The sequence below is a fragment of the Carassius carassius genome, chromosome 24 (genome assembly GCF_963082965.1).
Source record: "Carassius carassius chromosome 24, fCarCar2.1, whole genome shotgun sequence".
Classification (NCBI taxonomy): domain Eukaryota; kingdom Metazoa; phylum Chordata; class Actinopteri; order Cypriniformes; family Cyprinidae; genus Carassius; species Carassius carassius.
The window spans coordinates 16,090,209-16,115,807 of NC_081778.1; the positions used below are offsets into that span (position 1 = coordinate 16,090,209).

Here is a 25,599-nt window from a genome sequence, read left to right on the forward strand (position 1 = left end):
TCATAATAAAGTAGAAATATAAAAATATTGATTTAAAGATGTTGATATGGAAACAATATATTTGACATACACAGCAAAATATGCATATCATACAAATATTTAAGTCATTTAAGAGTGTAGGAAGACTATTATGTTTTTCTATTATGTGCAGTGATTCATGGAAATGTGCAGGTGGTAAAATATTTTTTTTTGGCACTATTTGCTTATCACGATTCTCTGCTTATTGGAAGCTTCTATGTAAAGAGCATAGGTAAAAAAAAATCAGCTGTTGAACATGATTAAAACAATCTTAATAATGCAGGCTGAGCGCTTCAAAAGATAACAACCTTGTAGCTCACAGAAGGTCTTTCTGAGATAGTTTATATAAATTATCATTAAAAAAAGAATAGGAATGGGATTTTTACTTCCACTCTATAGACTGTGTGGTCGGTCTTTGTTAAAAGGAAATTTGAGGAAAAGCAAGTTTGTACATTTTATTTACATTTAATTCAAAGACATTTTTCTTTGAAATGATGAATTGTTCACAATATGACCAAGAACATATATTTAGATCAATTTTACATATTCACTTAAAAGCAGAAGAAATTCTGCTATAAGCTGTATTTTCCAAGGAAATCATTATCAGCCCCTCTCAAATAACCATGTAACTTGTGAAGTGAAGAAAAAAAAATTACAACAGAGAGGGGAAAAAAGAAACTAATGTGCCATTATAGTTTATGGTCACAGCAGAATTCTCTCTTAATTTTTCACATCGTGCACAAGAAGCTACACCATGTGAGATATGTTTAGAGGTTTCACATCATTTATGTAGCACTGCCTTAAAAATGTGATTCAGTGTTCTATGAAGTCAATAAAAAGCCATCTCTGGTGTTTTAAAACATGTTTCTTTGGTGTGGTGTTTAAAAGGACTGTCTATATGACAGTGAGTCACACAATCACACACTCCAAACAGCCAGGCCAAAGGGACACCGCGAGGACTCATTAGCCATTGCACAGTAACAAAACACCGGGACACAAAGACACTTCACACGCACACATGCTGTATGTAAGCCGCAAAAGTTCACAGCTCCCATCTGCTCAGAGCTGAAAGACCGAGTAACTGAACCGCAGTCACAGTGACTGAAATTAACACCACTATTTATAGAGAGAAACAGAGGGTGTGTGCGTAAAAAGGATCATGGATTTTGAGAAGGATGGATTTCTACAGATGGAAAGAGAGCGAAGGCAGGGGTTAATGTACAAGTAGATCATTGCTCTCTGCTTTTTATTGTACTCCTCATTTCTGAGTGGCTACCACAAGTTAATCGCTACCATTACAGACCATTATGCAGGACAGAGAGAGAAACATTGCTTTAGTCAAGCTTAATAGCTGGATAAAGGGCATTTTGCATAACACAGCGGAGGGAAGAGCGTATGTGCTGAGAGGAAACCAGGATGTTATTTCAGGGCCCGACATTAAAGTGTGGCTAATTAATGTCATGACCTCTCAACAGACATGCCCCCATTGAGACAAAACATTTAGCAGCACTTAACATTAGAGGAAAGGAAACGTGAAAGCCAGAAACTAGACAGGGTGACAGATGGATATCATTTATTCATTGGCTTTATCAATTTACATCCAAGTTTAATAACGAACAAAACAAACACGCCAAGGAAAAGGAGTACGAGTCAAATTAAATGACATTTACAGCATACATGTACATAAACACACTCCCAAAATTGTGTAAAAGTTGTATTTGTGTTAGACTGTGATGGTGGTTTGTGTTTGAGAAGTGGCAAGTTTTGTTTTTGTCTATCCAAGCAAGCAGTCCACAATATATCTGACTGTGAGTGGGTTACTGAAGATTGAGTTCAGCGCTTAAGATCAATTAGACTTTGACCAAATCTTTCCGCTCCCACGAAGCCTAAAAAATACAGAAAGAATTGTTCAGGTGAAATTTCAATCTATTGTAATGATACTTCGTAATTTTCCTTGTGGCTATTAATGGTTCATATTTAATGCTGTTGGGTTAGTTTACCCAAAAATGAAAATTTGCAGAGTATTGACTTACCCTCAAGCCATCCAAGATGAAGATGAGTTTTTTTCACTGGAACAGATTTGGAGAAATTTAGCATTACATCACTTGCTCACAAAACAGCTGATAAAAGCATCACAATAATTCACAAGTAATCCATGATTATGATTACGTCTTGCAACGTAAAAATCTGTTTGTAAAAAACAAATCGATCATTAAGACATTTTTTTACTTCAAGTCCTCCATCCATAATATCGCATTCTCCAGTGAAAAAGTCATCTTGTCTGAATCAGAAGAGAAATATGCACAGATCAAGCACCTTTTACGAGCGTAAACGGTTCAAAACAGTTCTACAAAATGTCTATGGATTTTGATGTGAGAAGACAACAGGGAATGGACTTTTTCACTGGAGAAAGGGTTATTATGGACTATGAATTGGTATTTTTATTTTTTACAAACATGCATCTTTTTACTTCATAGAATGTCAACTGATGGACTGGAGTCATATTGATCACTTTATTGTGATGCTTTTATCAGCTTTTTAACTCTGATTGAATCCATTCACTGCAGAGGATCCATTGGCAAGCAAGTGATGTAATGCTAAATTTCTCCAAATCCGTTCCAGTGAAAAAACAAACTCATCTACACATATTTCATGGCCTGTGGTTTCAGCAATTTTCAGAAAATTTTCATTTTTGAATGAGCTATTCCTTTAATTATCTGGCCCTATTTACACTCATTTTGAATGCCTAAAAAAGGTGCAACTTTAAATTTTATTATGCCACAAAAGCAAATGATCTTAATGTGTATCTTAGCCAGGACATGCCTTTAATGTATTCTCCTAATCATATTTGAATAATCTGATAATTATTATTGGAAAATTAGCAGCAGCTTCCCACATGGACAAGGAGTAGTCCTGAAATGTTAATGACTGAGACACTTTTAAAGCCTTGGACTCAAATTAATCTGTGCCTAATCAGTCTTGAATAAATTAACTGACATTCTTTAGTGACAAAGAAAAAGCAGTGGTGATCAAAAGCCCCCTCTCTTTCCGGAGCACATCCTGACATGAGATTTCCAAACCAGGACAGAGACAATTTTAAACTCATTGCGGTTTAATTAGGACTATAAGCCTGTGGGTGTTATCTTATACATCACATTTAACTAAAAGGCAGGAAGCAGTACATAAGCTCACCAAAAGAGCACACACAAATACTCATAAATCATATTCTATGTGCTTAAAAATGCCATTAATATATATATTAACTCCCTGAGATGTATGATTTATGTGTAGTGAAGCTGGTAGTTTTAATAACAAAGAAAAACTGTGCAGGGCATATATATATATATAAAAACCACTGTGATATTTTCTAGATATTACAGAGCTCATTATAGACACTAACTAAAGGGGATTCTGAGGCAGTAAACCCTAAAATGGAGTTCACTTACCCTTTGACCTTTGAACTCTTTTTTCCTGGTTGCCGTGTTTCCTGGGAGGAGGCGGGGTCTCTTGGCTCAGATGGCTGGTCTGCATCCTGATTTGATGCTGCTCCAGCAGGGGCGGGGCCAGATGAGGGGGAAGCGGAACTTGCCTTGAGGGTTTTTTGTAGGTTTGATACCTAAATAAAAAGGTGAGAAAAAAAAAACTTGTCATTGAATCAAAAGTGAAATAAAACCCGGACAAGCCCTCATCTAGATTTTGGGGCAGTTGTGGCCTAATGGATAGAGTCTTGTAAATCAAAGGTCGCGGGTTCGAGTCTCAGGTCCGGAAGGGATTGTAGGTGGGGGGAGTGAATATCCAGCACTTTATCCACCCTCAATACCACGACTGAGGTAAGACCCTTGATCAAGGCACCGAACCCCCAACTGCTCCCCGGGCGCTCCAGGTGTGTGCTCACTTCTGTGTGTGTGCGTGCACTTGGATGGGTTAAATGCAGAGCACAAATTCCAAGTATGGGAATACACTTTAAACAATATGCTGTATACTATCATAACCAATAAATGTTTGTTTTTTTGCATATTTATTCAAATTTGTGTAAAAAGGTCTAAAATGGTCATGACATAAGAAATAAAATTTGCTTTGATCTTTTGACATCTAAAAAGTCTTTGTACTATTAAAACACCCTTAAAATTCTATAGCTTAAAACATCCTCCTCATTACAAACAAAGCAGTTATCTAATCAAGCTTCAAACACAGCTCGTTTGGATATTGTGGGATTTGTGACATCATATAGGCAAACATATTTGCATATGACTGCTGCTAGAACAAGACGTTAAAGCATAGTTATAACTATTAACTAACTGGCATTCAGTTGCTTAACGGGTGAGTTTTTGTGCAAAAAAAAAACAAAACAATTTATTAACCTTAAGGGACATTACAATAATATAAAAATATCTAAGTCATAAGTCTTGATTAATTAATTTAATTGGCAGTCCAATCAAAAACTAAGCACATACTATCTATTCTGAACATAGCCTTTATATACTTAAATAGAAATGTTTAATTTTACTCATCGAACAGGTAAACACCTAAAACTGCCTTTATATGTGGGTTAAGTGATGCTTATTTTTTGTCCGCAAATCATCCACACAATGACTTGAATACACTTCCTCATTGATTTACATGCTTTAGATTGCTGAATTGACATTCATTTGGATATTCTTGGGGGCTTAAAGTAAAAAAATAAATAAATAAATAAAAAAAGCAGGGTGATGCAACTGTTTTGAAATCATAATGAAGGGAAAGATGCTTCAAAAGAACAAATATTATAGTTTTCAATGTAGTTTGGCATATTTTTCATTATTTATATAGAATGTATGTATGTGTATACATTTTTAATTTGTTAAATATAAATGTAGCATTTATATTTAATAATATATTTGTAATTTTATTAATATTTATAAACGAAAATCACTTTTTTTTTTACATATTAGGGTCATTAGAAACTACATGAAACCAAACCTTTATCATTGACATGATCTAATATTGTATGTCATTTAGGATGGATAAAGATTCACACACAAACCTCTGTTTCCACTTGAACTTTGACCTTGAGCTGGTTTTCTCTGTACTGATTGGCTCTTGACACCTGCTCCTCAATGCCACACAGAACTGCTTCACAGCCTGTACACCTGAGAGACACAAACAGACAGAATATTTAATACCACCAGCAGAGTCCACTGCAACATACGGACACAAACACAAATAAACACTTACCACTCCTGCAGTGTGTTGGCAATGTTGGGTAATTCGTTGGGGCCCAGGTCTCGACCTATGCTACAATCTACCTCGACCTGCTGGTTCCTCTGGTCCAGCTTCCCATGGATAATGTCACTGTAAACAGCCTCGATCAGCAGGTCTTCCAGCTCGCGCACATTCTTCAGCTCTAACTGCTGGAGCAGTAATGAATACGGCAGACACTATCCAGAGAAAGAGGTGTTTTTTGCTTTGATTCTTATGAATACTATGCCCTGGGGTAAGTTGAAACTTCTAATTTGTCCTAGTAATATTACAAAGGCTTGATAAGAGAACGTTGGTTTCATCAATCATGCAGTCAATAACACTAACAGCCCATATTGTGAACAGCTGTGCGCTGAACATAAGGGAACTCATTAAAAACAGTGCTAATAAACCCTCAGTTGAGAACGGATGAATCGCTACCTTTAGATTGGAGGCCAGGCTGATGATTGATAGGTGACGGAGTTTGTTCTTCTGAGCGGGTGTGAGTTCAGGAAGTGAGGCTGCCCTCTCTAAGTGGCAGACATACAGTTAATTAACATACATTAAAACCACCCACACAACCAGGAGGAAAACAACTGATTACATTTAAGACCTGGTAAAATCTGCAACAGAACATGGGCCAGAGACTCCCGCTTCCCCTTCACAGCAGTTAACTTATTTAGCAAGGCAAAGGGCAGCATATACGGTCTCATTCAGAGGCAGTGAAGGGAATGAACCTGCCTCCTCAGGGGGCCAATATCTGGTCATTTGTTGTCATGGTTACCTTTATAGTCGCAGTAGGTTCCATACGCAAAAAGATTGAGAAGCTGGTAGACTGCAGCATGGGGACCCATCTCCAGCTAGAGAGAGGGACAGTGAAGTGCAGACAATGACTGATATGACAAAGTGTGGAAGTATCTTGTGTTTAGCAGGTAAACACTTCAGCTGGGCTCTGTAGGAATGACGGTGTGGTACATGAGTACTCTGGGATCTCATATGTGGCAGAGAAGTGTGCATGTAACGCAGTGATGATGACATCTGTTGGCTTTCCAATTGGTTTTATTACAGCACTCCTAGCAAATATCAATACAGTAATATATAATATAATGTGTTATGTTAGTTTGAGTCAGTATGTGTTTTTTAAGAAAGAAATTATTACTTTTATTCAGCAGCCAGGGACACTTTAAAATGAACAAAATGACAGTAAAGAAATATGTATTAGAATAATCAATTATATTTCAAATAAATTATGCTCTTTTGAACTTTCTTTTCAAAGAATCATTTAAAAATTATCTTGTTTCCACAATGAAGCAGGACAACTGCTCAATCAGCATATTGGAATGATTTCTATAGGATCATGTGACACTGAAGACTAAAGTAAAGTATAATATATATAAAACCAATGTATATTGTAATATAAATGTCTACGCAAATGCATATTGACATCAAATACGTGGAATGCTCTGAATGGGAAACAAAAACTTGGAATTGCAATCTGACTGTTCAGATTGAATATGAAAGATTTCAAACCATAAAAATTATATTTATCAAACTTAAATTAATCAGATGCCCTGTGTGTTTGTTTTCGTTTTTTTTTTTTTTGTATATGCCATTCAAATTAGATTAGTGTAGCATACTCTTTTTCAAGAGTATTCAAGAGTATACTACACTAATTTGAATAGGATATACAAAAATTTGGATTTGGTTTCAGACACCATGGCGAAGCACAAAAAGAAAGAAAACTAAAAAGCTCAGTGCTTGAAGAGATGATTAATCGCCTTGATATCGAGTATGACATGCATGCGTTGAAAACTAAAACAATTACATTTGACACAGAATTTATGAAAAGTCATCAAGTTGAACTGAAATAGATTTTTTTTAGTACAAAAACTCACCTCACGGACGTTGGGCAGTTCTAGTATGTCTGAGAAAACGTAGAGGCCTGGGGTTTCCAGCAGAGAGCTGATGGCCTGAGCCAGAGCTGGACCTGAGAGAGACAGCAGCTGATCCACCTCCATCTGAACGAAGAGGAAGAGTTTAAACAAACCAGGAGGCTCTGAACAACTTTCAGAAATAGAAAGTACTATGTTCAAACCTATCAAATGCAAAAGTTGTTCTTATTAAATCTGTAACGTTACTTGAAAGCCTGAGTAACTCGTATACAATAAACATGCTTCATTGGGCTTGTTAAATTGCTGTTGATTCACAGCAATATGCTTTCGACGACATTTTGATACAAGAGTTTAATATGACAGGTGGCTCATGGTAAAAAAATAACTACATTAACAGGGATAAGTTATGCATGATGCATAACTTAATGGATTAAAACAAAGCTGCCAAGTGCACTAGATGATTATACATCTCTGAGACAGCCGAGAAGACATGCATTTACATGCACTTGACACAATTAGATTATTTATGAGACTACAAATGATAACGAACACGTAACGTTGTGTATGTAAAATAATAACACTTCGGAAAACAAGCTGTTTTATTAAAGTGAACTGAAGTGTTAATTGTGTTTCTCGAAAGTTACTAGATTTTGACACACGAATCCATATTCTAACCGTGCATTTACTTTGTTAAATGGAGTCTAAAAGCATTATATGTTGTTTAATAATAATAAACACAAGTTTAAGAGAATAAACCAGTCAGCTCGTGCTTAGAGTTCAGCACCCATTGTGAAGTAACGTTACATCAACACACCAGCAGCTAGGCCTTGCGGTTAGTAAACTAAGGTCTTACGTAAACACGCGTCGTTGCATACTTTGCCAAGTACGCTCAAATGTTCAATATTAACGTGCGACCACATTTCGCGGAGTGAAATGTGCATGAAAAGCGGTATTTTACCTTATTTATAAAGACTGAGGTTGTTTGTGTCAACTGTGGTCACTGCTACTTCCGTTAGCAAGCGTGATACGACATGAAAACGTGCTCTCTGATTGGCGGAGACGTAGAAGGGTGGGCGTGTCCACAGAGCGAAGAGTGAGCGGATACACATCGCCACCGTGAGGTTATGATAATTATGTCTTGGGAAGTTTTCTCAATGAATCAAAGTCAGTGACTATGACAACAACTTGTTGAACAAGAATCTTAACTATTGAATTCTCCTTGTACCCATCTTAAATCAACCTAAATGGTTTGTTAGTCTTAGCCAGTATAAGCCAGTTTCCAAGCCTGACCAGCTAAAAAGTGCCCGAAACCTTCATAAACCAGCCGACATAACTTTGATTGCATAAAATCTTTAAAAAATGTTTGTGCCTGAGGCAAAGGGGGTGATGATGAGAGGAAAAAACATTATTATGCAATGTTTTAAGAGTCCCAAATCTCAAGTCAAATCAAAGACACAAACTAAATCGAATCTGAGAATTTCAATTTCTTTTTATTAAAAAGAATGAAAAGGCAATAGAAAAATAGAGACGCATTTTTATATATATTCTTCAGATCAAATATTAATTGTGATAGGATCCATTTCACAGATACGTTTGTAACTGAAATCACATGGCACGTCAAACCATGTTTTGGAGCGTGAGTCCAGCACTGCGCAGTCTTCTCCATGAATCCCACCTGCCTGGTGGTTATTGGGCTCTTTATCCCATTCACTCCAGAACCTACAGAGAGCAGCGGAACAATCAGGAAAACATAATATTAATATCTCCTCAGAGAAACCAATTTGCACTTAAATGACCTCCACTGCCTTGACTGTCACTGAGATTTTTTAAGACAAAATCCTGCTTTGGTTTTACTTGTCTATATCCAGGAGTTTTAGGAGTTTTAAGGACCAGTGACCCCAAAATATGAAGGGACACCCTAAAATATAAATGTAGCTATATATTTTTTTCATGTACAGACCTATATATACTGTGTGAGAAAAAAGTATAGGCTACATAATACTTAAACAATTGACCCTTTCCCCACAAAACAAATGATTGAAATATTATTAGAAATATTTTTACACCAATATTAAAATAATTTAGATAAATAATAAAATAAATAATACAAATAATAATAATTTAAAAAAGTGATGTTCAGTTTAATTAAAATTTTTTAATAAATTAAAAAATAATAAGTTGGCAAGTTAAATGTGACTGGTGAAAAAAAATCTCTGTAGAAAGGTACAAGACAAAAAAAAAAAAATTATGTATATGTATGTACATTATAAATTTTTTTTAAAAATCCCTAGTTAGTATTATTTTTGTTCAGCTTATCTGTGTGCGTGTTGCTGTGTGTGTGTGTGTGTGTGTGTGTGTGTGTGTGTGTGTGTGTGCGTACGTTCTATTAACCAGTGTGTTGTCCACCCATTTCCACACTCCCTCAGTCTCAAGGTCTGATAAACCAATCCAGTAATGATAGTCTACTCCACCACGACTGCGTGCGACACTTTCAAGTGTGTGCTGTAATAAAAATTAAAATATCAGAACATAAATGCATATGAACATAAATGCTGCATAATACTAATTATTGAAACAAAGGTTGAAGTAAGTTTTGATCTTGTATATGTAAGAAGTCGATTCACAAACATGGCCACAGACTTACGTGTTGTTGGTGGCTGTGCAGGATTGACAGATGGCCACCCATAGACGCGCAGCTCTCTTTGCTGTGCTGCCAGTCAAGTTTATCATCACTAAAGAAATAACACCTCCCTTCTAAATGCAGCCAGTCTTCTGGGCATGGCCTACATTTGATCACTGCGGAAGAGAGATGTTAAAGAATGAATGGGTGAAAGAAAGGGAGCGGGAAAGATAAAAACAACAATCTAAGGTTGACCCTTGGGCATCAAATATCATTCAGAGACTGTATATACACAAATATTTTTGTTTCCTCACCCGGTTTAGAACAAGTCTGTCCAAGGGTTGTGTATTCAGAGCAAAGGCGGGAGAAACGCTCCTGCATGGCGGTGAGTTTGAGAGTAAGAGACGCAGCCTCAGACTCATCATTCTTGACTGGCTTTACAGTGTCTGACCTTTGACTGTTTACCACTGCAGAGAGACAGAGTTTTATATATCAGTGTATAAAACCAGCAGCCATGCAAAGACTTCAGACACCACAATGTTTTTATGGTCTTAAATAAATGTATAAATTACCAGCTAGCTACCAGAAAACCAGCTATTTATTATCATTACCCATCAGGAAATATTATTTTAGGAATTATGTCTGCATATATATCCTAAAGCCTTATACAAAACATTTAACTCCTCAATAGCAAAAAATGCTATTCTATTCTATTCTGTTCTATTCTATTCTATTCTAATGTAGGGATACAAAATATATTGTACCATATTGCTTATTTGGCTATATTATAAGATTTTATTTATAGGCATTTGTCAGTATTTTTTATACTTTTTTTTTTTTTCTTTTTTTTTTTTACATTTAGAATTTTAATACCAGATTATCAGCATCTCTCAAAAATGTAATATTGATGCACCCCATTCTATTCTATTCTATTCTATTCTATTCTATTCTATTCTATTCTATTAAATATCAGTGCCATACTGGATATTGGTCAATATTATATTTGTATTTATTGTTTATGTCCATGTTGTGCATGATCAATTTCTATATTACATTTACATTACCATTGCCATCATTTAACTTTATTAATTCAATAAAACTATTTAAATGTATTCTTTAGCAAGCTTCAAAATAATTGCAAACATTAACTGAATAACACATTTATTAATTGAATAACACATTTATATGTAATCACATTTAAACAGCAAATCTCAAAATGAATATACATTTTCTATACTATACATTATACATCACAACATAATTTTGTCTACATTTTAAATGAGTGATTTTAGTTGTTAGTGCTTTATTTTTCTTTTTTTTTTTAGAGAAGATAGTATTGAATATAAATATTGGCTTATCAATATTGTCCAGCATTTTAATATTGGTGCATCTCTAGTCTAGTCTCTTCTATTCATCGTGAAACCCTCTGCACTAGGGATTCAGAGGCATGCTTACGTGCGTAATGTGAGTTTACTTACAGAGAACGCCAAGTACTATGTTTGCACAAACTGAGGTCAGTAAAGCCATGAGCAGTACAAGAGAAGCCTGCCCCCTCAAACATTTTGCCCCTTTGTGAACCCCTGAGGAAACACAGAATTAGTTGATTATTACTCTGACTTGCTCCACATTTCTCTACATTTATCTTCCACTCCCCCCTTAAGTTCATGCACTCGCATATACACATATACATTACCTTGTTTGCCCTGTGATGTGAGTATAGGTCTGTTTCCACCATGAGAGACGTCTTCTGTGAACTCTTGTAAACTGGTGTAATTTTCAATATCTTCCATCTTTAACAAAAGATTCAGTAAATTAGTTTATTTAAGAACAGAGCTTCTTAATAAGTCTGACTTTATCTTCTAGTCCTGTCCTCCAGATCACCTATAAAGAAATAACAGTCCACGAAGAAGAGAGAGACCAGAAGAGAGCTTCCCTGGAAAAAATGAAGAAGAGAAAGTTCTTCCGGAGTGGTTCTGATCAGACTTGTATCAACTGCTTCTTTGTACAGTTCACTGGGCTCTAACTTTTATCCCACTTTCTGTCCCTCCCCCCGAGCTGGTTATGCAATACTAAACTATTTTACCATGCACAGAACACCCCATATTTTGCAATGAGTTATTCTAGCCAAAAAAAGAACAGTTTGTTCATGATAGTGAAATGATTTTATTATTATAATATGAATTCCTGTAAAATGTTTCATACTGAACATATTGTAAAATCCAGCTGTACACAAAACATCCAAATAAGATTTGTTAGTTTTTTAATGAAAGATTAAAGATGTACGTAATATAGGGATGTACAATTTACAGTAACCTAATTAATAAGAAGTTGCTCATATAATTAGACTTTAATTCCCTTTTCTGGGAAATCTGACATCTAATTAGAGTAATTATTTTCAATTGGTTCACAGAAGAGTGGTACCGGGCGGGGGCGGGGGCAGGGGGGGGGGGGGTTGTTGTGCGGGTTGGGGGGTTATAAATCTGCATAGTTCAGATGGCAAAATAGCAAAACTTTTCAAAGGTTGCAGATCTCTTATCTTTTGTTTTTTCATTCCATCAGTCACTGTTTTGGTGAAGAGCTCAAAGCCTAAAAAGTCATAGTGGTGAGGGCCGATCACTGCTTTTATCATTAAAGGTTCTGTTCTGTTGTGACATACAACTGTGTAGAAAACAACAAACACAAGTCAAAAGCATGATGCAGCACTGTCACAAAATCACGACTCAGACTATTGATCAATCCATGAATTTATGTTAATTATTCGTGCCTGGTTTCATATGATACTGCTGTTTTTCATTAAAGCTCTGTTTAACTTTTCCCACACCTCCATTTCCCGGTTGTGATTGAGCAATAGGAGTCACTTTCATATGACTTTAGCAATTTATCAATTAATCTCTATCAGTTTATTTTAGGAGATAAAAACAGTTTTGAACTGGAATTACTTTTGGTTCTCATTTACTCATTTGGTTCATGTATCATTAAAAGGTTAGTCCGCATGGCCTCTGCATTCCTTTCCTATTTCTCCAGCTGTTTATTCACTTCCTATTCCTGGTTTCTCAACAGCTGGATCTCCTCCATGCACAACAGATCTGTTCTGGGAGCAATACTACTACTACTACTACTTCTAATAAAAAAATATAGTGTTTTACCTTAATCTATACATTTTCAGTAGTTTGTGCCATATCATTTAGTTCTTTGTTGTCTTTGGAAAAAATCTCCAGTCCAACCTTCATCCAGTCCTAAAATAAAAATAATCCATAAAATGTAATTAATGCTCTTAAGTTGAATGAATTCGATTCTACAAGCTTTGTAACGTTTTTAAAAGCAGTGAGTTGAAAACATTTGATTATAGTCCTAACGCTTATCACTTTTAGCAGTTTTAACAATGTGTCTTCGATGTCTTCCTCCATCTACCAAACACTAAAAAATGCTAAAATATGCAACACATTAATATTATTGTTTTATATTGATTTTAAATGATTTCACATTTGAAACTGTTTGAGAAAATATAATGTTTTTATATAATGTTTTTATTTTCTTTCTATTTTTAAATCAGCATTTCTCTGTATCCCCAGCAACCGTTTGTGGTCCCTGGAGTTCAAAATCCATGTCCTAGAGGTTTACTAAGCACTTTAGATGTGATCAGGTGTATAGTATTCTGGGCCTGATCTTCATATTCTTTCATGTATATATTACAAAGTCTTCATCATTTTATATAATACCAGTTAATACATGAGCCTTTGTAGAAGCATGGACGCTATTACAGTGTATGAGCCAAAATTTTATAAAAAAAAAATTAAAAATAAATATAGACACCAAAATACAGTTTAAATATGACATTATGTTGGACAAATTGTTTATTTTGCTAAATTTTGTCAACATCCTATCAGCAAATATTAATTTTGTCTGGTATGCAAAAGCTTTGTCTGATACCCAGAATCAAAGTTTTTGTCTAGTACCCAAAGCTGTATTAATCAGCCCAAGAGGCAGACTGAAGATTTATAACAATACCAACTCTGTGTCTCTCCATATCACCATGCTGCTAATGCTCTTCTGTATCAGCCACGCCACACAAACACAGCATCCTTGTGGTGCGGCTGACACAGGAGAGCAAAGGCAGTTTTTGTCACAGTGTCTGGGTTGTGATCCCTGGGTTTCCACTAGATGTCCTCCTTTCCCACGGTGTCTGTCACTTTATGAACTGTCTGTTCCCTTATTTGGTCACCTTCCTCCTTGTTTGGGTTAATTGATTAGTCCCCACCTGTCTCCAGTTCCCTCATTACCTTCGGTGTATTTATACCCGGTCTGTCTGAGTATGTGTCACGGAGTCCTTGTTTAATGTTGAAAGTTTATTCATGTCTGTTGCCTTGCCTTGCCTTGCCTTGCCTTGCCTTGCCTTGCCTTGCCTTGCCTTGCCTTGCCTTGCCTTGCCTTGCCTTGCCTTGCCTTGCCTTGCCTTGCCTTGCCTTGCCTTGCCTTGCCTTGCCTTGCCTTGCCTTGCCTTGCCTTGCCTTGCCTTGGTTTCTTGTTTATGTTTGGATTTGGATATTCTGGTTTTGACCCGGACTGTTTACCCCTTTTGGATTACCCTTTAATAAATGACTTGCCTTCGATTGGTTCCTTCTCCTGTGTTTTCTGTAACACCGATAGGGACAGAAGGACTCCGTCACAGTAGGAACCAGCGGTATGTCATTTTTCCGTTCCACAGCCAAGATGGCGGAGCGGCGAACCAAGTACCTTCGGTTGATCGCCCTCCGCCAAGAGGGCAATGAAGTGGGTGCCCTGGCTCAGGTGTTCTGGTCCCTGGCCGAGGGCATGGGCTACAACGATGCGGCCCTCAAGGACTATTTCAATGAGGGAACTGGAGACAGGTGGGGACTAATCAATTAACCCAAACAAGGAGGAAGGTGACCAAATAAGGGAACAGACAGTTCATAAAGTGACAGACACCGTGGGAAAGGAGGACATCTAGTGGAAACCCAGGGAACACAACCCAGACACTGTGACAGTTTTGAGTTAACTTTAAGTGGAGAGACACAGAGGAGACGGTTGACAAAGGAATTGTTGAATAAAGTCGTTATTTTGTTTTCTTTGCTTACATAAAGTATTCTCGTTGCTTCATAATAATACAGTTGAACCACTGATGGCATGGACTATTCTGACGATGTCTTTCATACCTTTCTGGACCTTGACAGTGTAACTTACTTGGCAGTCTAAGGGACATTCATAAGCCTCTCGGTTTTCATCCAAAATATCTTAAATTGTGTTTCGAAGACGAACGAAGCTTGTACAGGTTTGGAATGAAGTGGTAAGTGATTAATGACGAAAATTGAATATTGGGGCGAAGTATCCCTGTAACATATCCATATCACTTTGCAAAAAGATTTCAGTAATTTAAAAAATAACCAACAAACAATAAGATGTTCCATGATGTTTTTGACACAAAATTATGTTTTATTAAGCACATACTCTCTCTCTCTCTCTCTCTCTCTCTCTCTCTCTCTCTCTCTCTCTCTCTCTCTCTCATTTACAAACGCACACACATACAGACAGTTGCACTAAAAAGTGTTGTCAGTGCTGCTCTATTGATTTTAACAGTAAAATAGTTTAGCAACTTAAAAGCTAAATGACATTTTTCACTAGTGAGGTAATAACAATACTGTTAATGAGGCAGATAAACTTACAGTTTCACTATTAGAGACCCAAAGTCTGTTTTTAAGTCTGTTATTAATGGCTCAAGCCTCATTACTTGCTCTGAAATTACATTTTGGAACCCACCTGGGGCCCAATATCGTGGGGCCCACACGTGCCCTGCATTTCATACCAGAGTTCTGCCCACAGTGGGCCCACGGGCCCCAAAGGGGCATGTTTGCTCCTACACACAACACAAGAGTTATTTAAGTACAAAAAAACCCACAAATGTCTTGAAATGCAATATCTGAACAAAGCCTTGGTAAGGTGTGGAACAAGATGTGGTAACCGTAGCATAAGCAGAATAACTGATGGAATAGTTGACTGTATCCTATTCTCAAGTGTTAACGTTTTACCTTTGCAGTTTAAATAAATCATACATTTCACATATTTAAACAGGGCACCTTGCTGAATTATATTAATTTCTTAAATAACCAGCTTTAGGTCAGATCCTTTGAGTGCAGCTGATGATTTTCTTTCACAGCATCTTTTCCTCACACCAAGGGGGTGGAGCTAAAACATTAAAACTTAAGAATTATTTTCTATAATTCGATGGACAGTCATCAATTATTCCCTACATAATTTACATTATACATAATTTCTTTATATAAGTTTTCATCCTCTGTCTAAAATTGTTTCTTATTTGTGACCCTGGTCCACAAAACCAGTCATAAGGGTTAATTTGTTGAAATTTAGATGTATGCAGCATCTGAAAGCTGAATAAGCTTTCCATTGATGTATGGTTTGTTAGAATGGGACAATATTTGGCTGTGATACAACTCTTTTAAAAATCTGGAATCTGAGGGTGCAAAAAATCATTTCTCAAAATAGTGAGAAAATCGCCTTTAAAGTTGTCCAAATAAAGTTTACATTTGCATTATAGTTTGATATATTTACAATAGGAAATTGACAAAATATCTTCATGGAACATGATCCTTACTTAATATCCTAATGATTTTTGGCATAAAAGAAAAATATAATATTTTTACCCATACAATGTATTGTTGGCTATTGCTACAAATATACCTGTTCTACTTATGATTGCTTTTGTGCTCCAGGGTCACATTTGTGCATCAACATTTCCTTTCCTTGCTTCCTTTCTTTGTATCTTAGCTCCACCCCCCTTAGGAATGAGGAAATGATGCAAGGAAAGAAAATTAGGATGGAGGAATAAGAAAAACCTATTTGTTTATTTAAATATTTTTTATCACTTTAAAGCGTCATCAGCTGTGCTTGGTTATTTAAGAAATTTATAATAAATATTAATACAGCAAGATGCCCTGCTTAAATATGTAAAATGTATGGTTTATTTAAACCACTAAGTTAAAATATAAACACTTAAGCACAGGATACACCTATGCCTATATCCTTACTCCTGGCTTCCTCACTCTTAATTCCTTGTCTGGGTCTAAAGGGTGCTGTTGACATAGAGAGTCGCCACTTCAGAGCATACATATTCTATATGGAGACAGCTCTCTAAGTCCCAACAACCTTAGCTGAGAGATCAGAATTAAAAAATGGGTCCCCATTGGGACCAAACCCACAGATTTCTCATCTTGGTGCGGGGATGCCATATTGAGCACCACAACTGTGACAGAAAGTTGCTCCTGGCTGGAGTCTCCCAAGGAGAGCTTTCCAGGAGGGGATGCACACTGAGGATGCAATGTAATCTTTGGATGCATTGAAAATATCACAATCAATCAAAACGATTGCCTTGAAAAAGATCTAAATATTTTTAACAGATGCCACTTCTACTTTGTATAATGCCTGTCCGAGAATAAAAAGGTGAAATATAATTTTTTTATTGTACCCCATAATGTATTTCCTATTCATCCATGGTCAATATGTGAAATCTGATCTTAATTTCATGTTCTGTTACAGAAAACAAAGTAAATGTAGCCAAACAGTAACCCACAGGCATCACACACAAATTGAAAGATCATTTGATGAATTGTGACGGTCAATATAAAGTAGCTTAAGATAGTACAATAATCTGGCTACTGCATCAAACTGTACAAGCAGCCTCAAATTTAACATTTTGCAAAAAATTGTAAATAGTCACTTTCCCCCCTGAGACCATAGGGATTTTTATTGGTTTAAATGTTAGCAGTTTTTTTTAGACAACATCTGTTATCCTGACTCCAATATGGACTCTTGGTTGTCCATTATTTGCAATTTTGACAGAAATGATGCATTTTGCTTGCTTAGCTGACATTTTGCCATATCAGTTCTTCCTCCCTTTTTCTCAAGAACTCATGGATTTTGTTAAACTGAACATGTACGTATCTTTTCCTCAAGATATTTGTCCCTTTTCTGTTGAATCACGTTATATGAATAGACGAAATGCGACAGTTGTCTTATCTTGAGTTGTTGTTGTTGTAAGATGTCTACAATGATTCTCAGCACTCGTTTACCTTTAAGATCTTGCCTGGTGAAGTTTTGTCTGCATTCCGGGCATTTGTGAGCTCCTTCATGTGATTCCAAAAAAACGTGGCAGAAAACGTGCTCACAAGGTAAACTCACCGGATCGTTGAAGTCACTCAGACAAACTGGACACATGAGGTAGAGAGACAGTGTTGACACTGGACACATGAGGCAGAGAGACAGTGTTGACACTGAACACATGAGGCAGAGAGACAGTGTTGACACTGGACACATGAGGCAGAGAGACAGTGTTGACACTGAACACATGAGGCAGAGAGACAGTGTTGACACTGAACACATGAGGCAGAGAGACAGTGTTGACACTGGACACATGAGGCAGAGAGACAGTGTTGACACTGGACACATGAGGCAGAGAGACAGTGTTGACACTGAACACATGAGGCAGAGAGACAGTGTTGACACTGGACACATGAGGCAGAGAGACAGTGTTGACACTGAACACATGAGGCAGAGAGACAGTGTTGACACTGGACACATGAGGCAGAGAGACAGTGTTGACACTGAACACATGAGGCAGAGAGACAGTGTTGACACTGGACACATGAGGCAGAGAGACAGTGTTGACACTGGACACATGAGGCAGAGAGACAGTGTTGACACTGGACACATGAGGCAGAGAGACAGTGTTGACACTGAACACATGAGGCAGAGAGACAGTGTTGACACTGGACACATGAGGTAGAGAGACAGTGTTGACACTGGACACATGAGGCAGAGAGACAGTGTTGACACTGAACACATGAGGCAGAGAGACAGTGTTGACACTGGACACATGAGGTAGAGAGACAGTGTTGACACTGGACACATGAGGCAGAGAGACAGTGTTGACACTGGACACATGAGGTAGAGAGACAGTGTTGACACTGGACACATGAGGCAGAGAGACAGTGTTGACACTGAACACATGAGGCAGAGAGACAGTGTTGACACTGGACACATGAGGCAGAGAGACAGTGTTGACACTGGACACATGAGGCAGAGAGACAGTGTTGACACTGGACACATGAGGCAGAGAGACAGTGTTGACACTGGACACATGAGGCAGAGAGACAGTGTTGACACTGGACACATGAGGCAGAGAGACAGTGTTGACACTGGACACATGAGGTAGAGAGACAGTGTTGACACTGGACACATGAGGCAGAGAGACAGTGTTGACACTGAACACATGAGGCAGAGAGACAGTGTTGACACTGGACACATGAGGTAGAGAGACAGTGTTGACACTGGACACATGAGGCAGAGAGACAGTGTTGACACTGGACACATGAGGCAGAGAGACAGTGTTGACACTGGACACATGAGGCAGAGAGACAGTGTTGACACTGGACACATGAGGCAGAGAGACAGTGTTGACACTGGACACATGAGGTAGAGAGACAGTGTTGAAGCCATATTCGATGAAAAGCAGAAAGCGTTACCTGTTGTAGTCAGATATTCATAGACTTTGTTGAAGGAACAATGAAGCTGTAATGTTTGTTCAGTCCTTTATTGCGTCAGATCACACCCTCTCGCATTAGAGAACAGAATGTTTTACATTCTTCTACAATGAATAAAAACATATGAAAACAGTACTGACAACAATTTTAAATAAGGTTCAATTTATTAGCATTAGTTAAAGCATTAGTTGTTATGAACTAAGGTACAACAATTTCACAGCATATATTAGGTTACTGTTAATATATAAATATAGACTAATATCATTGTTTATTTATATTTGCTTATAATATATTATACCATAACCAATGTGACACACCAGTGGAATTATATTGTTAAATGTTACCACAGTATTGATGAAGTAGTTTTCTGGACTTTTCTTATAGAAAACGCAGCTTAGCTGAAAACTTTATGTTAATGGTTTTGGTTTTCACAACCATAATTTCTCCCTAAATACATTAGATGATTTTTGTGGGGTGCAAAAAAGTTCAAAACATTTATTCAAAACTGTTATGTAAATATTACATGTAAAAGGTTATGGGCAGAAGTAACAATGGACCTGTCTTTAGTACATGTGTTGACTGAAAATGTTTTTGTCCAGTGAATGTGTATTCTATTTTGAAACCTAGGTATATAAGATGTGATATTCCTGTTTGGCTACATTTTAACCTGTGGGAGGAGACATACCTAGTCATGCAAACCAAATTTGAAACCAAAAGTGTTCACTTCTGAAACAAAGTGTTGGCAGAAGTTGAGAAGAAAGCTAAAATGTATTCAGCTATGTCTATGCAGATTAAATGCTCAGTGTGCTTGGGTGATTTTACTGATCCAGTTACACTTTCTTGCGAGCACTCGTTCTGCCGGGAATGCATCACGGGTCACATGCAGGCCAGCCTGGGACCAACCACCTGCCCAGAATGCCAAAAGCCTTATAACGAAGAAGACCTGAAATCCAGCCGTTTACTGAGGAACATGACCTCCACTGTGAGAGAGCACCTTGCTGAGCTCAAATTGGATAAATCTCCATCTAAAGAAGGAGCAGAATCCTTAAAGCTCCCAGAAATGGAAAGGATGTTGATGTGCTCGGAACACGATGAGAAACTTAAACTGTTCTGTGAGACTGATCAGAAGCTGGTGTGTGTCATCTGCAGGGATGGAGACAAACATAAAGGACACGTCTTTAAACCAGTGAAAGAAGCTGCGCAGATCAACAAGGTAAAACACGGGCATTTGCATATGAGTCATATCAGAGTGCCTGATGAAAGCCCTGCAGATTAAAAGCTCCATTCTTGATTTCAAGTGTCTTTCAACCTATGCTATTTGTGTAACATTATTCATGGCATAATTAGGTTTCTAAATTTAAATCCAAGGCTTATTTCATTTCAGATATCCAGAGAAGCTTATCTGTTCTCTGTCAGTGTTTTCCAAATCTGCCTGAGGTGTTTTTTCTGTATTCTGTAGGGGGAGCTGAAGACAGCGTTGGGTTTTCTTGCCAAAGAGAATGGACAGCTGGATTACATGATCCAACAACAGACAACTGAGATCACCAAAACTGAGGTATCAAGGTGTATATAAATAAAATAAAATGAATGAATTATTTGCACAGTCAGAGACCAGGGTTCACATTTAATTTACTTCCGCAAATTCTTAATGCCTTGATTCATATTTTTTAGCTTATCTATTAATTTAGAAATACATTAAAAACACAATTCAAACAGAAAATGGCTTGAATTATATTATAGTAAAATATAGTGTATATTATATTATATTGTTGTTGTTTTTTTAAAGAATTTCACTTTTTTCTTTATTTAGGGTAAATCCAAATCTTTATCAGCCCAGATCTCTGCTCAGTTTGAAGAAATGCACCAGTTCTTAAGACAAAAAGAGGACGAAGTGAAGAAAAAGCTGGAGAAGGAGGAGAAGAAGGTTATAGAATTCATGCAGAATAATCAGTCCGTGATAAACAGAAGATTCATGGAGAACAAAGAGAAGGAGATTATTCTGCAGTCAGCTCTGGAGATTGAGCAGCCTGATCACTTTCTACAGGTCACAACACATTTGATGACACACTTTTATTTTTGATGGGTAAAGTTGGTTTAAAAAAAAACACACAAAAAAAAAACATAATTTATTTATAAAACACACAAATGTTTTATAAAACACACTTGGAAATACTATGATAATATATTATGATCTATGATAATGTATTACCTATGAGTTTTCGATTACAGTTATGCTTTATCTTGTAAATAATAAAGCACACATTTGTCTGCAGTGGTGGAATGAAAAAGGATTTCCAATGACGAAGAAGATGAAGCAGAAAGCCGATTTGACACCATCAAATATCAAGTAAATAAAAAGCAATGATACTACTGTTATTTAGGTCTAAATGAGATCAGTGGGTGTTATCACTTGGGTAGAAATGAAGTTTCTATATGATGACTTTTCTATAACTTTCAGGTATACGTCAAGAGTGAAAGATCTCACTGTGCTTCCTGACTCTCTCTTTATTGGCCCTCATGAAACTCACCTGCAGTTCTTTGTGTGGAAGGAGATGCTGGGATCCATCAAACCAGGTGAAAAAAATATGATAAAAATGCATGTTGTAAAGTTCAGCTAAAGTGAAACTAGATTTGCATTCACGGAAAATGCCAGCACTTGTGAAGAAAAGTGTTCAAGTTTTATGTGGAGTTAGATTTTTGACTCTGTATTTGTCTTGTTTTCTGTCAGCTATGTGAAAACTAACAAAAACATAATAATAATAAATTGATGAGGGTAAATGACATGATGCTGAGTTTTTTTTTTTTTTTGGCCATATCTATTAAATGATTCAAAAATACATTAAATAATAATTAACAATAATAATAATAATTGTAAAAAAACGTAAGAATTAACTTCTGAATCTATGAAAATTAGAACTAGGCACTAAACTAGATTTTTAAAATACATATTTTTTATCATTTTGACCATCTCATCATTATCATTGACACGTTTGGCAGCTTTTGTAAAGGTTAGATGGTTAAACAGATAGAATAAAGAAAAGACCAATCACAATTCACCATAAAAATACGTCATACATCAATATGCAAAATATGCTAATTATATCACAACGGCATATTTAGTCAGTTTTGCATATTATACATACATTTTATTAATGAAAATCGACTTTAACTTCTTACAAATATAAACCAAATTAGCACAGAAAAAAAAAGTTCGAATGTAGGAAATCTGTACATTTAGTGGAATTAATTGCAGAAGTAATATTTGTATGGTTATGGATTTAAAATACTACATAACCAGAATGTTGAGCACAGTGATGTCCTGCTAAAACTTCTTTCAACTAATAATTCGTCATCTAATAATGTTTCTGTCTGTTCTATAGTTCCTGAGAGTTTAACCCTGAAAAAATCTGGAGAGTCTTACTTAAAAGTGTCTCCAGGGGGCACCAGAATCCGACAAGCTGACAGAGCGACTGTTCTGTATAAAGACTTCAACCCTGGGACAGTTTCAGAGAAAAACTTCAAAGCTGGTCAGCACTACTGGGAAATAGAGGTGGGAGAAAAGCCAGACTGGACTGTGGGAATTAAGATAGGTGCAGAAAAACAGCTGAGTGCAGCAAAGTCTGCTGAGAGTGAGATCCTGCTCCACCTTAAACACACTAAAGGATACGTTCTGACCTGTGATGGAAAGGACACTACATTGAATAGTCCAGACAAACCACAGAAAATAGGGTTGTATCTGGACTGTGAGAGAAAGCAGGTGTCGTTCTATAACGCTGATAACATGTCTCGACTGACCCGGATAAACTACAGCTCAAAGCAGCCTTGCTGTCTCACTCTGGTTCCAGGACTTTATCTGGATGGAATGAACAGCGATCCTCTCTCTGTCTGCTCATATGAGTTTAACACTGGCAAACGCTAACATGCTAGCTCAGTTATTAGCTGCACATTTTCTGAGACATTATAAAATGTCTTAGATTTGAGACATATGGGGATATCTAGGTCATCTAAAATCAGATTATAACAAAGATGTTTTGGGCTTTTTTATTTTGAGCTTCTTAATGACACATCACGATGATATAAACAACTTCTTTTTTTACATGCATATCTTTGCATTCATTTTTAGATGGATTACTTCAGCTAGCAAAGATATATGCATGGTTTTCTTGTAAATGTTGTTTGATGATCATACCTTATCTGTCTTTTTTATGCAGTGGTTTCTGGTGTATCTGGTAGATCAGTAAATACCATATTTTCTCTTTAATTTTATGTCAATATTGGTAATAATTTATCCAGTATCAGATACTGCTTTCATGCTTTTTGGACTGTGAAATAAATTTAGAAATGAAATAAACACCACATATTTCTATTTAGGGTTAGGAGGATACATAAGTAAGGAATTGGTTCTGCATTGAAATGATAAAATATATATATAGGCTATATATGCATCTGTAGATGGTATGGTAATTTAACTGGACTATTAAAACATAAAATCCTTCTGTAAAATCCATAATTTAAAGTGTAGATTAATTGAAGTTAGAAAGATCAAATTACCATGTATCTATATTATGATTTCTGTTTAAATAATAAATTAATGTTTATTAATGTACCTGTCTTGCCTTGTTGATCACTGTATTTAATGTCATATTCAAAGTAGTCTATGGAGCATCAGAAAATGACACTGAAAGCTGTATGCAAATAACCATATTATCCACACACATTATGATAAATCTGGCTGTAATCTTATTTTTAGATGTCACAGAACGTGGACTCATGATGACAAAAATCATAAAGCAAACAGTCTTTAATCCAATTTACAGAAGGAATACTGAGGAACAGGTTTCTGATGCTGTGTCAGTTGCATCTGGGGACCATGTCTGTTCAGTTCAAACATATTGTGACCTGAATAAGACATGTATAAATACATGGTTGTGTAGTAACAGCAGGTGTGTGTCGTCTCAGTGTTTAGGTTAGTGATCCATGTAGCTATATAGGTTGAAGGAATTTAGTTCAGATGGAAATAAAAAAACCTTCATAATAAACACCCATTTTATCCCTATGTGGGCTTAATTGCATTATTTAAACAATAATAAAAAATACTTTCAAGAGACATGAGAGACTTATGATATGTCAGTGATCATGTATCTTGTTGTGTAGGAGCTGTGTTGCTGCAGTTTGGTGTGATTTCTTCTTAGAGTTTGAGCTGCTGACTGTAATCAGTGTTAGTGAATCCGTTAGACTCCCTCATACTGTTGAACATTAATATAATAATGTCATACTTGCTAATTACATCATGACATACAGTTTGTGATCCATCATTAGTTTTGGTGTATTACCATCATGGCTGTTTCTAGGAATAAGTTACTGCTTTAGGGGCCACCAGGGTGCTATTTATTTATTTATTAAAGTTCAGATACTAAAAGCTGCAAGTAAGCCTCGTCCAGCTGTTATGGCATAATTAGGTTTATCATGAATGAATTATATTATTAATCATCATGTCATTTCTCTGGAGTCAGATTAATACCAGGCTGATTCACCCAGATCAGCTGAATTCCCTCCGTTTTAATCATAGATGTACACCACAGGCTTATGATCTGACAGAATCAACAGTGTCTAGAAGTGAACAACACCAATTCCTGAATGTAAACATTATAAACTTTATCAGCAGGTTTGTACACCTCCTCATACACCTCCTCAAAGGGTTCAGTAATTGTTTCACATTTAGATAAAGACTATTTAAGAAGAGGAAGAGAAACTAGCAACGGATTTCATACCCAGCAGTCTAAACTTCTGAGATGATCTCTGCTCTATTGTGGGTTGAAGCAAAGAGGAAAAACTCACTCAGCAGTAACCAAGTGAGCTCACAACTCAATAATAAAATAATGCACATATGACATATAATATAACACTTAGTGCACAGCCCACAGCCACATTGCTCAATATAAACCCAAAGATTATGTAAAGAGTATGAGTATAATATACACATTTATTTGGGAAACAAAGGAGGTATGGTAAAAGACACTCATATGTTGTCTTGGTGTCTTACTGCACGGTAATGATCGGTGAAAAACCCACAAACACAAAACACAGGTATGTAAAAATGTAATATTCTAACACTGTATTAAACATTATAAAACGGTGTGAGAGATGAGACTGATGGTGTGACCCATAATTAGGGTTTACTCATTTATCCTGCAAAATAAGCATTTTTTTTGTTTTGTTTTATGTCACAGATCATTATATGATTGAATTATTACATTTTGTAGAAAGAAAGCTTAAACTT

The 25,599-nt window shown here is 36.5% G+C and overlaps 2 protein-coding genes and 1 pseudogene across 3 annotated transcripts; 1 reads left to right on the top strand and 2 right to left on the bottom strand.

Annotated features, from left to right (window-relative positions):
* Positions 1–1,574: 1,574 nt before the first annotated feature.
* LOC132102963 (COP9 signalosome complex subunit 7a-like) lies at positions 1,575–8,488 on the bottom strand (annotated as a pseudogene).
* A 103-nt stretch (positions 8,489–8,591) lies between these two features.
* On the bottom strand, positions 8,592–11,773 carry LOC132102964 (CD209 antigen-like protein E). 2 transcript variants are annotated; one of them, XM_059507721.1, is made up of 7 exons: positions 11,629–11,773; positions 11,441–11,537; positions 11,226–11,327; positions 10,062–10,214; positions 9,772–9,923; positions 9,508–9,629; positions 8,592–8,846 (listed from the first exon to the last, which is right to left on the bottom strand). In XM_059507721.1, exons 2-7 carry the CDS (start codon positions 11,535–11,537, stop codon positions 8,681–8,683), a joined length of 792 nt encoding a protein of 263 aa, XP_059363704.1. In that variant the 5' UTR covers positions 11,629–11,773; the 3' UTR covers positions 8,592–8,680. The 2 variants fall into 2 exon arrangements, with proteins under 2 accessions (XP_059363704.1, XP_059363703.1); XM_059507720.1 differs by having other exon boundaries at positions 11,441–11,768.
* An 8,281-nt stretch (positions 11,774–20,054) lies between these two features.
* On the top strand, positions 20,055–23,443 carry LOC132103613 (zinc-binding protein A33-like). Its single transcript, XM_059508713.1, has 6 exons — positions 20,055–20,532; positions 20,779–20,874; positions 21,130–21,363; positions 21,593–21,666; positions 21,778–21,893; positions 22,700–23,443. The coding sequence occupies exons 1-6, from the start codon at positions 20,086–20,088 to the stop codon at positions 23,236–23,238; spliced, it is 1,506 nt and encodes a 501-aa protein (XP_059364696.1). The 5' UTR covers positions 20,055–20,085; the 3' UTR covers positions 23,239–23,443.
* The last annotated feature ends 2,156 nt before the right edge of the window (positions 23,444–25,599 follow it).